Here is a 12,862-nt window from a genome sequence, read left to right as displayed (position 1 = left end):
TGAGTAAAATAGCATTCAATCTTCATCAAACTTAAATGGTTAGCTGTTCCAAACACATACAAGATACATGCAGGGAAGAACTAAAAACAAGAGAGGGAATCCGAATCCCTTTTATATTCTTTAGGGACGTCATAAACCTCCAATTCTGGCATCTTTGATTTGTGTATCCCTGGAATTTGGTTTGTATATCCCCTGAAACGGGGTAGGTAGAGCCTCTTAATTAGCATCATCAGCATTATCTCTTCCTGATCATCTTCTTTGTGTTCACACTTGGCTATTTAGCCCCCTGGAGTGGAGGGAACTCAAAAGATCAAAGATGAGATACCTTCTTAAGCAGGATGGGGAGATTATAAGGCTCTGATCATATGGTGGGACATATAGTTTGACAAATGCCAGATACTTCACAAGAGACCCCAATAACAGTCCAGGAAATTAGTCAATGTGGCATATTTGTGTTATAACTATAAAGGGCATAATATATATGTTTGTCTCACAAGAAACAAATATTTACAGCATGCAGCTATATGAAGACATCATATCTCATACATATATGTTGCAGGAAACAAGTAGCAAGTTTCTACTAATTCTAGTATTTCAGTATATCTATTTCCTTACAGCACCAAGACAAATTCCTTGTGTATCCAATCACACTTGGCCAATAAAAAAAAAATTCTATTCTATTCTATTCTATTTCAAAATTTCCTCTACCGGTTCTCCGAGCTGCTCAAAATTTCCACTACTGGTTCTCCAGAACGTGTCAGAACCTGCTGGATTTCACCCCTGCAGTGAACCTCTCCCACACATCTCCCTTCCCATCTCTGGAGGGACCAGAAAATGGCTCTCCACGGATGGTCACCATCCAACCTGACTGAGCTTGAGAGGATTTGCAAGGAAGAATGGCAGAAAATCCCCCGATCCAGGTGTGCAAAGCTTGTCACTTCTTACCCAAAAAGATTTGAGGCTGTAACTGCTGCCAGAGGTGCTTCAACAAAGTAACTGAATGAAGGCTCTGAATACTTATGCCAATGTCTTATTTCAGTTTTTTTCTTTTTTTAAATAAATTTGCAGACATTTCTAAAATTCGGTTATTGTTTCTCATTATGGGGTACTGAGTGTAGATTAATGAGGAAAAAAATGAATTTCAGTAACTGCAGAATCAGGCTGCAGCATAAGAAAATGGACAAAAGTCAAGGGGTCTGAATACTTTCCGAATGCCCTCTGTGTCCTAAGTGAGGTGGGGTCCCATTAATCACATTTAGGCAGCCACCTATCATCTGCCCTTAAGAACAGGGGTCCATCCGAATCACCAAGACATTTTTCCTAAAGTTAATGGCAAATCTACTCCTTTGAATTCAATCCCAAAGTCGGAAGTGTCCAGCGAGAGAGGATGGAGCCAAAAGAATCAAGATGGCGGCTGTTTTAAAGAGAAACACATATAAAGCTAGAAAGCAGCAGGACTTTGACTGCAGAGTATGGCACCATCTGACAGCTGCCCTGACTCCGTCCAAGCTCTAAAAACACTCTTCTTGATTATTTTGAACAATACTTTTATTAAGGATTATATTCACAGATCAAACAAAGAGACTCAATACAACCAGTGGTGGGATTCAGCCAGTTCGCACCACTTCGGGAGAACCGGTTGTTAACTTTCTGAGCAGTTTGGCAAACTGGTTGTTGGAAGAAATCATTAGGGCAGAGAACTGGTTGTTAAATTACTTGAATCCCACCATTGAATACAACTATGTACGTCTGTGAATATAGTGTGTGTGATTGTGTGTGTTTCAACATATGAAAGACAATATGAAAAAACGGGAAAAAAATCTCTCCAAAATAAATAGTAAGGAAAAAGAAAGTAAGAAAAAGAAACTTTCCCTCTTCATCCTCAGCCACAAAGTCTTCTAGAAAGCTGTAGAAGGCTCTTCCCCCCCACCCCCATTTTCTGGGACAGGGGAAGGCTGGGAATGCAGGATTAGCAATTGTGGTGTGTGTTTGTGTGTGTGTTTCAGATGCCAGTTTTTTTGGTTCTCTTGGGTTTGGTTTTACTTTGGTTGTGAGCCCCCCCCCTACTGTGTTATACAAGAAAGGTGGACATAGAACGAAACAGATGTCTTCCCAACACGGCAAATCATTCGCTCTCTGGGTGATATAGGTGGTTTCTAAATTCGATAATAAATAAAAAATAAATGCATACAGGTGATCTTCAATTTATGGTTGTTTGCCCGTTATGGATCGCAATCCTAAAGTACCTTTTGTGGGCAGCCTCTGTCATAACTTAAAATGGTTGCAGGTTGATGGCTGCCTGTAGTGAACCTCCATGGCTGCCTCTGTCTTCCAGGTGATGAGCTGATGAGCTGTTGGCTGAAAGGAGGGACCAACCCAAACTCAGCCTCTCCCACTTCAGCTGAGAAGGGAAGACAGCAGAGACCCCCACATGGGGTGTGTGTGTGTGTGTGTGTGTGTGTGTAGGAATTAGCAGCATGAAATGCCAGAACGGCCCCTTTTTCCTTCTCTTCAGTTGACCTTCCATGTATCCCAGAATTGGACCTTCTTCCCAAAGAGCCTTAAAATCCATAAAGAGAAAGAACCTCCATCAGACTTGAGGAGCATCCGGGTACAAGGCGCCTCTGGGGAACCAGGTGTCCGGATCAAGGGGCTCACAGGAGGCCGCTAAATCGCAAAGGGAGATTTAGGTTGAGTCATGGAGGGGTACAACAGGAAGTCCATACTTCCCTCTGGTACTGGCATGAAGCAGCCCTTGTGCTTGGAGGGGACAAAGAGATGCCAGAAGCCCTCCTGAAGTAGCCAATAGGAGTCCAGCTGATCCCAGCTTCTGAGCACATCAGCAATGATGTCACAAAGGAGATTTCTATGGGATCAAGGGAGAAAAGTCCACTTCCCAAGTAAAACAGCGAGGAAAACATTGTGCTGCATTCAGCTGGGGAGGAGATGCCATTTCATGGAGGATGGAGGAGAAGGAGAGAATAAACCAGGATTAAGGGCTCCTGAGGAATTAAGGTAGATCTCTATTAGTGCGATTAGTAAATCCCACAAAAACATTGAATTCGACTTAGACTATTTGAAGAGATGAAAAATAGAGTAATTGGCCACAAATAGGCAAGAAAAATGTTTAATATAACATGATATATGAATAATAATGAAACATCACAGTAATGAAGAAAATATACTTTAAAAAAGAAATTTTTGGTTAAAACCATAACAATACACACAGTAGCCTTAATTGCACCTATAAAATCCTGACATTAACTGAATTTTGGGTCACATGAAGGGCAACCTGGTATCCATTTACAACTCACACTAAACCAAATTTTGCATAGTTCAAAGTCACGTATGTGCTAAGTAACCTGTGCTCCCAATGAATCCTGAGTGTGTGATATCACTGTCTCTCAAGTGGTGGGTTGCTCCCGGTTCGGTCCGATTCTTGTGAACCGGTAGTAAACCTGGCGGGAGGCTCCGTCCACCGACCCGGATGTCATCATAGACAATCTGTGCATGTGCAGAAGCTTCTGCGCATGCACACGTGAGCGAAGCAAGAGTGCACCGCCACTCCAGTTGCAAACCAGTAGTAAAGGTAAGTAGAACCCACCCGTGTCTCTTCAATTACAACCAGGTGCGTCTTCATTCTATACCTGATCCCATTTCCTACAAACATATCTCTAAATCTTCAGCTCTCCCTCCTGACCAAGAAATATGCAGCAAATATTAACAAAAGAACTTAATGACATTAAGTATATAATCCCCCTTTCCAAATTCTCCTCATAAAAATTAAACATTACCAAATAATAGTAACAAAATTGAAACCTATTAAACATTACCTGAAATAATAACTCTTTATTTAGATACCCAGAAATGAGGTAAAAAAAAAGAAGAATTATTTTTGGTTAAATCATCAAGAAAGATTTGGTTTGACTTCCTCTTCACCCTTCCTCTTCTCTTTCTCGCCCAGGAAAAATTTATTTATTTATTTATTTATTTATTTATTTTTCAAATTTTTATACCACCCTTCTCCGAAGACTGAGGGCGGTGTACAGCAGATAAAACACCAATAATCCAAAAATTTAAAATACAATATCCAGTTTAAAAATCTAATTCAATCGCTGTAGGTTAAAAATATTAATTAAGAAAATTACAAAAATAGAATAAAACCCCGATTTAAAAGCCCACTAAAAACCCACAATATTAAAATCAATCAGGCCAGCCCCGCTTGGTGAAAAAAGAAGGTCTTGAGCTCGCGCTTAAAGGTCCGAAGATCAGGGAGAAGACGGAGTCCCACCGGCAAATCGTTCCACAAGGCCGGAGCCCCCACAGAGAACGCTCTTCCCCTGGGGGCCGCCAGCCGACATTGGTTGGCCGACGGCACCCTAAGGAGGCCCTCCCTGTGGGAGCGGACTGGACGCACCGGACGATGGGAGGTAACTGGCGGCAGCAGGTGGTCCCGTAAGTATCCCGGTCCCGTGCCATTATTCAATTGTCCTCAAGAGGAACCCGCGAGATGCGGGGACTGCAAGACCTTCTTTCAGGGGGTTTGGAGGCTAGAAAATCTGGGGTGATCCATGTGGGAAAAGTGCACCCCAGAGAAATTCAGAATCTGCCATAGGGCAGTGCAAATAATTTTCTTAAGGTTGTTCAATCAGAAGACACAGTTCCCATGGGAACAAAACTTCCATGAAAGCTTAAAAGTTTTACTTTTTAATCCTATCTCCTGTCTCTTGGGGTCTCTTCCATGTGAATACGAGAGCTCCCACGGCAGATAAGGGCCTGCAATGCACCCCGAGTCTTAACTGGCATCTACAACAACTTACGAGTGCAAAATCCGTTCATGATTGTGATCATAAGTCAAGGTCTACCTGTGCTTCCCCAACACCTGAAATGTTTTTCTCTTGTGTTATTCAAGACATCAAGAGTTATTCTTGTGTTGTGTTACTAGTGCTGCTGCTTTGTGAACCTGCTCACACTGCCGATGTTTATGGCCTTTTGCCCCACTGTGCACACTCAGATGGACATTTAAGATTATTTGACTACGAAAAACATTTTCCCCACACTAAACCATTGTAGGATTTCTCTTCCGTCACTGTGTGTGAAATTTGTTGATGTTGGGTGTGGGTGTGAAGTACAAAACATTTCTCACTCTCCAGGCATTTGTTTTTTTCCTCCAGTGTGGATTTGCTGATGCTTCAAAAGAGACTTTTTTTGAGAAAAGCTTTTATCGCACTCTGAGCATTTATGGGGCTTCTCTCCTGTATGGATTCGGCTGTGATTTCTGAGGTGAAATGAAAGGGCAAATGCTTTCCCACAATCTAAGCATTTGTAGTTTTTTTCCCCTGTGTGAGTTTTCACATGACTTCTAAGGGCCGATGTGGTACGATAAAATCTTCCACATTCATAGCATTGATGTGGCTTCTCCCCTGTGTGGGTTCTATGATGTGTCGAAAGATCTCCCTTATGAGTGAAACATTTTCCACATTCTATGCAGGTGAATGGCTTCTCTCCTGTGTGGGTTTTATGATGTCTCCAAAGGTCTCCCTTTTGAGTGAAACATTTCCCACATTCTACGCAGCTGTATGGCTTCTCTCCTGTGTGGAGCCTCTGATGGGTTCCAAGGTTTGCTTTTTGGGAGAAGCATTTCCCGCACTCCTCACATTTGTAGGGTTTCTCCCCTGTGTGGATTCTCTGATGAACCTGAAAATCTCCTGAGGAAAAAAAACTTTTCCCACACTCCCCACATTCATGGGGTTTCTCCTCTTTGTGCCACTTCTGGTGTCTCCGAAGTTCATAGGAATATATAAATCGCTTCTCACATTCTGGGCATTCATAGGGTTTCTCTCCAGTGTGAAGTTTTTGATGTCGCACCAGGGATGATTTCTTGGTAAAACATTTCCCACATTCGAGGCACTTTTCGTTTTTCTCCCCTGTGTGTGTTTTCTGATGTTTCCGAAGACTTGAACTCTGTATGAAACATTTCCCACACTCAAAGCACTTGTAAGATTTGATTCCTGCATGAACCTTCTCATGGGCCCAAAGACTTGAGTTCCGAGAAAAGCTCTTCCCACATTCCCAACAGTTGTAAGGTTTCTCCCCTGTGTGAATTCTCTTGTGGTTTCTGAGAGTGGTTTTTTCACGAAAAATGTCCCACATTCCAGACATTGATAAGGTTTCTCTCCAGTGTGGATTTTCTGATGTGTAAGAAGGTCTGACTTTCGAGCAAAGCATAAGTCACATTCAGCACATTTATAGGGTTTTCGTCTTGAGGAGCTTCTGAAATCTTTGGCGTCTTTCTCACCCTCATGATCTTTACTGGATCCACTTCCCACATGGACCTTCCAGTGGGTCAAAAGGAGGGACCTGCGAGCAAAAGATTTCCCACACTCTGAGCATTCATGAGGTTTTTGGTGGTTTTCCGGACTGTTGCTTGTGTCTGATGCGGGATCCAAGAGTTTCCCAGGCTCCATCCTTTCTGGTGACTGCTGTCTTGCACTGATTTTTCTACTCTCTGTTGACAGGTTGACTTGCAGGTAAATCTGGTCGCAATCTTTTATCTGCTATTGGAAGGAAACAGAAGCAGAGAAGAGAAGAGAATTTCCAGAAATGTAGAGTCACAAAATCTCTAGGAGAAAAACATTTATGTTGTTGTGGTCATTAAGTGATTTTTTGGGGGTCATTAAGTAAAGGGAGACCCAGGGAAGAAGTGGAGGGGTGCCTGAAGGAAGTGGGGGACACCCTGGAAGTCCAGCACAGGCCACGCAGTGGGGTACAAAACTGCAGCTGCTCCCAGAAGCTTCAGTTGCCCCATCTGGGCCCTGCAATGGGGCAGAAATGCCATGATGGTGCCTTAAGTGGAGGCCAACAGCATATTAAGAGGTTGTATAATGTATTAGTAGAAATAGACTCTGAGACTGAATTGGTTAAGGACTGTATGATTAAGTGGGCATAAAATTTTCAACAACCAATAATGTTGAAAACTTGGGAAAGAATTTGGGTGAGGAATGTTAAATTTACACAGGCGCAAAATATGAGAGAAAATTTTTATAAGATGTTTTATAGATGGCACTTGGACCCCAAAAAGTTGTCATGTATATATCCTAATGTACAGGCTAAATGTTGGAGATGTGATTGTGAAGATGCCATTTATTACCATATATGGTGGACTTGCAAAAAAGTTAAAGCATTTTGGATGGTGGATTATGGTGGATTATGCAGAATATTCTGAAAAAGAAGATTAAGTTTACTCCACAGGTTTTTTTACTAGGAATAATTATGGATTCTACAGCTATAGAGACTAAGCTGATTTTAAACTTAATAACAGCCGCAAGACTTTTGATTGCTCAATATTGGAAGAAAGAAGAACTAGCTACAATTGAAGAATGAATACTTAAAGTATCAAATCTGGCAGAAATGGCAAAAATTTATGCTTATCTGAAAGACTATACACAAGAAAAATATATTTTAGAATGGAAAATGTGGATTGATTATATTCAAAATAAGTATCAGATTAAAAAGTATCAAATAGCATATGAGTAAATTTAAGAATTGTTTTGTATTAGATATATTTTTAAAGGAGGGGGGAATGAGAGTGTGATGATGTGTGGAGTGACTAGAGATTATAATTTAAGATTTATTTTGGATTATGATTGTTAGTTTTGATACCCCACATTTTGTTCTGGGAAGTCTTGCGGGGGTGGGGGTAAAGGGGAGGGGAATTAAGGGGGGACGAGGGTAGAAAATGGAATGATGGTTAATGTACAGGGATTATTGAAGATGTATAAATATAATTAATGTAAGGTCGGGTTTGCCCAGCTACCATTTCAGAATGGTGGGGAGGGAGAAAGGAGAAGAGAGTAGGAGGTAGGAAAGAGGAAAGAGGAGAAGAGGAAGAAAGAGGGGTAGAAGACGGAGAAGGAAGGTGTAGGGTGGAGGGAGGAGAGGATGTAGATAAGAGAAGGGGAGGAAGGTGCGGAAAGTAGAAGAAGGTAGAAGAGGGAAGAGAGTTAAAAGGAGGGGGTGGTGACTGAACAAGCTTGACTAATTATATATGACTGTACATTAAATATGTTATTGGATATTAATGTAAAAATAAAACTTTTTCATTAAAAAAAAAAAGTGGAGGCCTGGGGCCTTCAGCCATTTGCCACTGATCCCAGGCCTGGACTTCAGCTCACTATCACCCAGAAATGCGCCCTTAACCCCCAGGCAGGATTAAGGCCTTTGCAGCCTTCTGCCATTCTCTAAGCAAGGTGTCCCAGGCTCCTCTAAGCTTCTCCAGGACCCCCTCAAGTCAAATAGCGCTGTGCTGGGACTCCGATGGCCTCCCCTGCCCTCGGCCCCCCTTCCCCGAGACAAAGCCGTGCTTCTTATCTGGGATTTCATCCACTCAATGACTAGTGAAATCATTAGACTAATTGAGTAAAGACATCATGTGATACCTCACATAATGGCCACTTTGCTAAACAAGTGAAATTCCAATTCCATTTGTAGTCATAAGTCGAGGACTATCTACAGGCAACCCAAAAGATTAAGGCATCACAGAAGCCAAAGAAGAGGCAAGAGAGTTGAGGTTAGTGTAAACAACCCATTTCTTCTCCCCTTTTCTTGCTTTTTCTGATTATTCCACTTATGAGCTCCATCCCATCATGACTAGTTGATCCTGACTTTCTCATGACACGTTTCCTCTCCCTGCATGGATCCGTTTCACAGCTCAGTCTCTTCCTCTTGGTAAGACCATGCAACCCTCCTTTGTGCTATTTATTTATTTGCGGTTTAAATTTATTTGCCACCCATCTCACCGAGGGGCTCCTCCAGGGGTCTTATGAGAGTAAAAAGGGAGAAAGGAATATAAGTGTAAAAACAACAGTACCAAGTAATGAAATGAGAAGCCATGGGACACACAATGAAGTACAGTAATGTCAAAGGAAAAATGGAGGGTGGGTGAAGCAGTGAGTGCTGGAGGAAATAGGCTTGGCTATCAGTCTAGTAGCCCCCTCCTCTCTACCTGCCCCACAGGGGTCCTTCAGTAGGAAGGGCCACACCTGCCTTGGGCAAGAAGGGAGGGGGACAGAGCAGCTGCTGCCTTCTCCATCAAGAGTTTCCCTCCGGGGCCACATCTGGCTTCTTCCACAAACCCCAATTTAGCACAAGACACAGGACTGGCTGAATTAAGGTCCTCCCTCTGCATTTCCTACCCGGATGGGAGAGAGGCCGACCGATTCCCTGGGCCATCCCAGGCTGCTTGTCTGATGCCCTGAGCACAACCAGGTCCAACCAAAAAGCTTTCTATATTAGAAGGGGAAGTTCAGCCAGGCCACCCTAAAAGAGACTGGATCCCAGAAGATCAGGCAGGAAAAGAGGAGGGGGAAAGGGCTCCGATTTGGCGTTTCATCCTTCTCCAGGGGAGCCAGCACAGGTACCCCGAAAAGGATCATTGCTGATCAGAGAAAATAAAGCTACATAGAGCTTCTCAAAATTTAAATTAATGATCCTGTTTGTGATCCCAACTGGCCCCGAAAGCAATAGAAGAAAAAATAGATAAACCAACAATCTGTGACATGGCTTAATCCTGGGATAAATTCGATCCTACAGTTTCTGAAGGGGTGGCGTGGGGGACTCACTGAATAGCTTCAGAAGGAGAAGCCGCAGATAAAGGATCCCCAATAAAGGATCCAGAGAATTTCAATTAAAATTTAAGCTTTAGGAGAAGGCCTAAGAATTTCAGCTTACTAAACTGAAACCCCCAAGTGCATTGTGGGATAAAGCCTAAAGAGGAACAATCTGCACAAATCATAGCTAAAATGGAATCAATGAACCAAGATCCAGTTTGGGCCGAGAGAACATTTCCCCATGAAAGAATAGAACAGAATAGAATAGAATAGAATAGAATTTTTTATTGGCCAAGTGTGATTGGACACACAAGGAATTTGTCTTGGTTCATATGCTCTCAGTGTACATAAAAGAAAAGATACATTCATTAAGAATCATAAGGTATATAAGGAGGAAAAAAAATAGGATTCTTTGTTGAGGACACAAAATAACAGGAGATAGAATCGAGATTCAAGAAGATCTTGATGGGCCAAAAAGGAAGAAACCAGCAGGATGAAGTCCAACAGGGACCAATGCATAGTTGTGAATAGGAAAACTCAAAGGAAGACAAGGGAGATTAGAAAAGGGATCATCTTTCCTGCTCTTTTTGGAGGCTGCAGGGCCACCAAGATTCCAGGCTTCCTGGGACCCAAAGCTACTTTGGACAGGCATTTTAAAATCACGCAAGGCAACCTTCTGGCCATCAGCTTTTTCTGGGAGCTGCTCACAAGACCAGCCTCAAAACTTCCTTAGAGTTTGTGGATTCTAAAACATCCATCAAGGAGGCTATGCCACACTGATAGGAGTAAGTGAAAGTTAAATTTCAGAAGTTAAAATCATAAGAGGAAGTAGCTGCAAGAGGAAATAGCTGGCTTAAAGGTAAAACAAAGCGAACTGAAAAACAGAAAAGACAAAACTAAAACGGAAGAAGAGAAAAACCCCTATGGTTTAAATAATCGATAAAATAACTAGGAACTTGAAAACAAGCTAAAAGAGTCAAGAGACAACTGAATATTGACCCACCTTGCATAGATTGTCTGCTCATTCAACTTCACATGTCATGTATGATTTAGCATGTTTGGGGAGGGAAGCAGGAAATATGTAGAAGATGGTAGGCAAGAATGGAACCTCATGGTATCTCAGCCAATGGGGAAGGAGGAGAGATGGGCAGCCAGTGTAGGGAATTTATAAAGGGGTTGATTTGAGATGATGAACTTTGGAGAGAATCAACTTTGAAAGCTTCTCCCCGTTTATGGCAATAAAAGAAACGGAAGGTCTTTGCTGTGTCTTGGCTGCTTATTGGTCAGCCACGTTTGCCACTGGTTGAGATGGAAAGTAGCCAGGAGGATGTCACAGAACCAAAGCTACTTTGGACAGGCGTTTTAAAATCACGCAAGGCAGCCTTCTGGCCATCAGCTTGTTCCAGGAGCTGCTCAGGAGAGTAGTGAAGGGTTTGTGAAGGGCTAACATTTTGTTGTTCATCATGTATGCATTTTGGAATGCGGGTAGCGCTCTTATCTTGGATGGCAAAGCTCATTTAAGCAGCGTTCCCAGCATATACAAGAATACAGGACGAAACAAAGTTGTAGCCCTGAAACACTGTTGCATTTGCTTTCTAGCATAAACACGGATTCACACGAAAAGCCAATGATGTAATTGCTAACCAATTATTGTGCCTTGGAGACTAATTAACCAATAATGAAGTAACACGTATGTTAGGTGAGAAATGAGAAACTATATAAACTTGATGCTCAATAAAGTGCTGTTGATTCTAGACTTTCTATGCTGTTGATTCTGGACACTGTTTGCTGTAAAGTCTTACCAATCACCTTCAGCCTCTGGGCCCATGCAACAGAGGAGCCGCCAAACTTCCTAAGAATTTGTGGATTCAAAAACATCCACCACGGAGGCGATGCCACATCCCAGCCTCCCCATTGCAAGGAGGTCAGTCTGTGTTAAATCCACCTGGCATATCTCAAAACACCTTTTAAAGCTCCGTTTGCTCCACTTTTGCAACTGCACTTGAGGGAAACGGATGTTCAGAGGCTTCCTGTTCAAACGGACCACAGAGAGACCTTCTGAAAGTAACCTCCCCAAAAGCTCCTTCCCGGATCCACCCAGAGTCCCCCGGGGAGCCTTGGCCGGGCGAGGAGGGGGCAGATCCACCCCACTATTTGCCCCTCCCCCCCAGGGATTCACTCCCTGCAGGCAACACCAGAACCGGATCTCCCCGAGAAAACCCCGGCAAGCCGAAGAGCGGGATCTGCAGCTCTCTTCCTCCTGACGGGGGAAGATCTCCTGGGAGGAAGGGCGGCTTGGAAGCCGGAGGGAGAGCAACCCCACCTGACGCGAGCGTAATGCAGAAAGCTCTCCCGAGGGATCCAGCGCCGATCCTCACCGGCCGAAGCGGGACACGCGGAGGGAAGCGGAGATCCAGGCAGTGGGCGGAGAGAACTGTGGGCGGATCTCCTGCGCTCATCTGGGACTCCGCCCCCTCCTTGCAGCCCCGCCCCTTAGCAGCCTCTTCTCCCCTCCCTCCCTCCCTCCCTCTCAGTCTCCCCTCCCAGTCAAGAAACCTGCCCTGTTCCCTCGATGGGCGTCGGTGTCGAGGGTTCCTCTGCCCATGGAAAGACGGTTCCCCTGCACGGTGGAAGCGGGGCTGCCCCTCCTGCTCCAGTGTGTTTGTGTGAGGTTGCATGAAGCCCGGCACAGAGAAGCCCCTTTGAGGTTTCTCTCTTGAGGATCTCCCTTCAAAGTGCCAGTAATCTTCAGTTACTTTTGTTTTTGTATTTTTTTCCTTTTTTTGGTATTCCTACCTAGATAATAAATATTTATTTTCGCTCCCAGGATCTTTTAGTTTAGCTGTCATCAGATCTTTCACTGATCTCTAATAGCCATTGGTACAGAGGTTACACGATGACCCTCCATCGTGAGAATGAAAATTGGGTGAGGGTCTCTGAGCATGGGTGGGTTTTCTCCCATTCTTTGATTTCCAAATCCCCAGAGACCCTCCCCCCCCCCGACAGAGTTTGGGGGAGCAGCCCAGATCTCATGCTTGTTCCCATAGAGGCAGCACAATACAATATTGTGACAATATTGCCAAGCCTCTGCAAAATAGAAATGATTTCCTTTTTCCTTTTTTATTTATATCTGCCTTTTATTATTTTTGCAAATAACTGTTGACCAATACCTGGGACAGGGTAAAGCTGGGACTGGAGGACTGGAGTATCTGTGTCTACAAGGGGAGCCTGATCCTTTTGGTTCTCTTGGTTTG

General features: G+C 43.5%; 1 protein-coding gene across 2 annotated transcripts; it reads right to left on the bottom strand.

The window, feature by feature from the left end:
* Positions 1–2,802: 2,802 nt before the first annotated feature.
* LOC131192786 (gastrula zinc finger protein XlCGF17.1-like) lies at positions 2,803–12,033 on the bottom strand. Of its 2 annotated transcripts, none has more exons than XM_058172304.1 (2): positions 11,932–12,033; positions 2,803–6,554 (listed from the first exon to the last, which is right to left on the bottom strand). In XM_058172304.1, the coding sequence occupies exon 2, from the start codon at positions 6,226–6,228 to the stop codon at positions 5,143–5,145; it is 1,086 nt and encodes a 361-aa protein (XP_058028287.1). In that variant the 5' UTR covers positions 6,229–6,554; positions 11,932–12,033; the 3' UTR covers positions 2,803–5,142. The 2 variants fall into 2 exon arrangements, with proteins under 2 accessions (XP_058028287.1, XP_058028286.1); XM_058172303.1 differs by having other exon boundaries at positions 2,803–6,557; positions 11,932–12,026.
* Positions 12,034–12,862: the final 829 nt, after the last annotated feature.

Source organism: Ahaetulla prasina, chromosome 2 (genome assembly GCF_028640845.1).
Source record: "Ahaetulla prasina isolate Xishuangbanna chromosome 2, ASM2864084v1, whole genome shotgun sequence".
Lineage (NCBI taxonomy): Eukaryota > Metazoa > Chordata > Lepidosauria > Squamata > Colubridae > Ahaetulla > Ahaetulla prasina.
Note: the sequence above shows the minus strand (reverse complement) of the source record. Positions and strands in the feature narration are given on the sequence as shown.

What these genes read in the sequence shown, in the direction of transcription:
- LOC131192786 (XM_058172304.1), bottom strand. Translation starts at nt 6,228, where the DNA reads ATGCTTTGCTCGAAAGTCAGACCTTCTTACACATCAGAAAATCCACAC.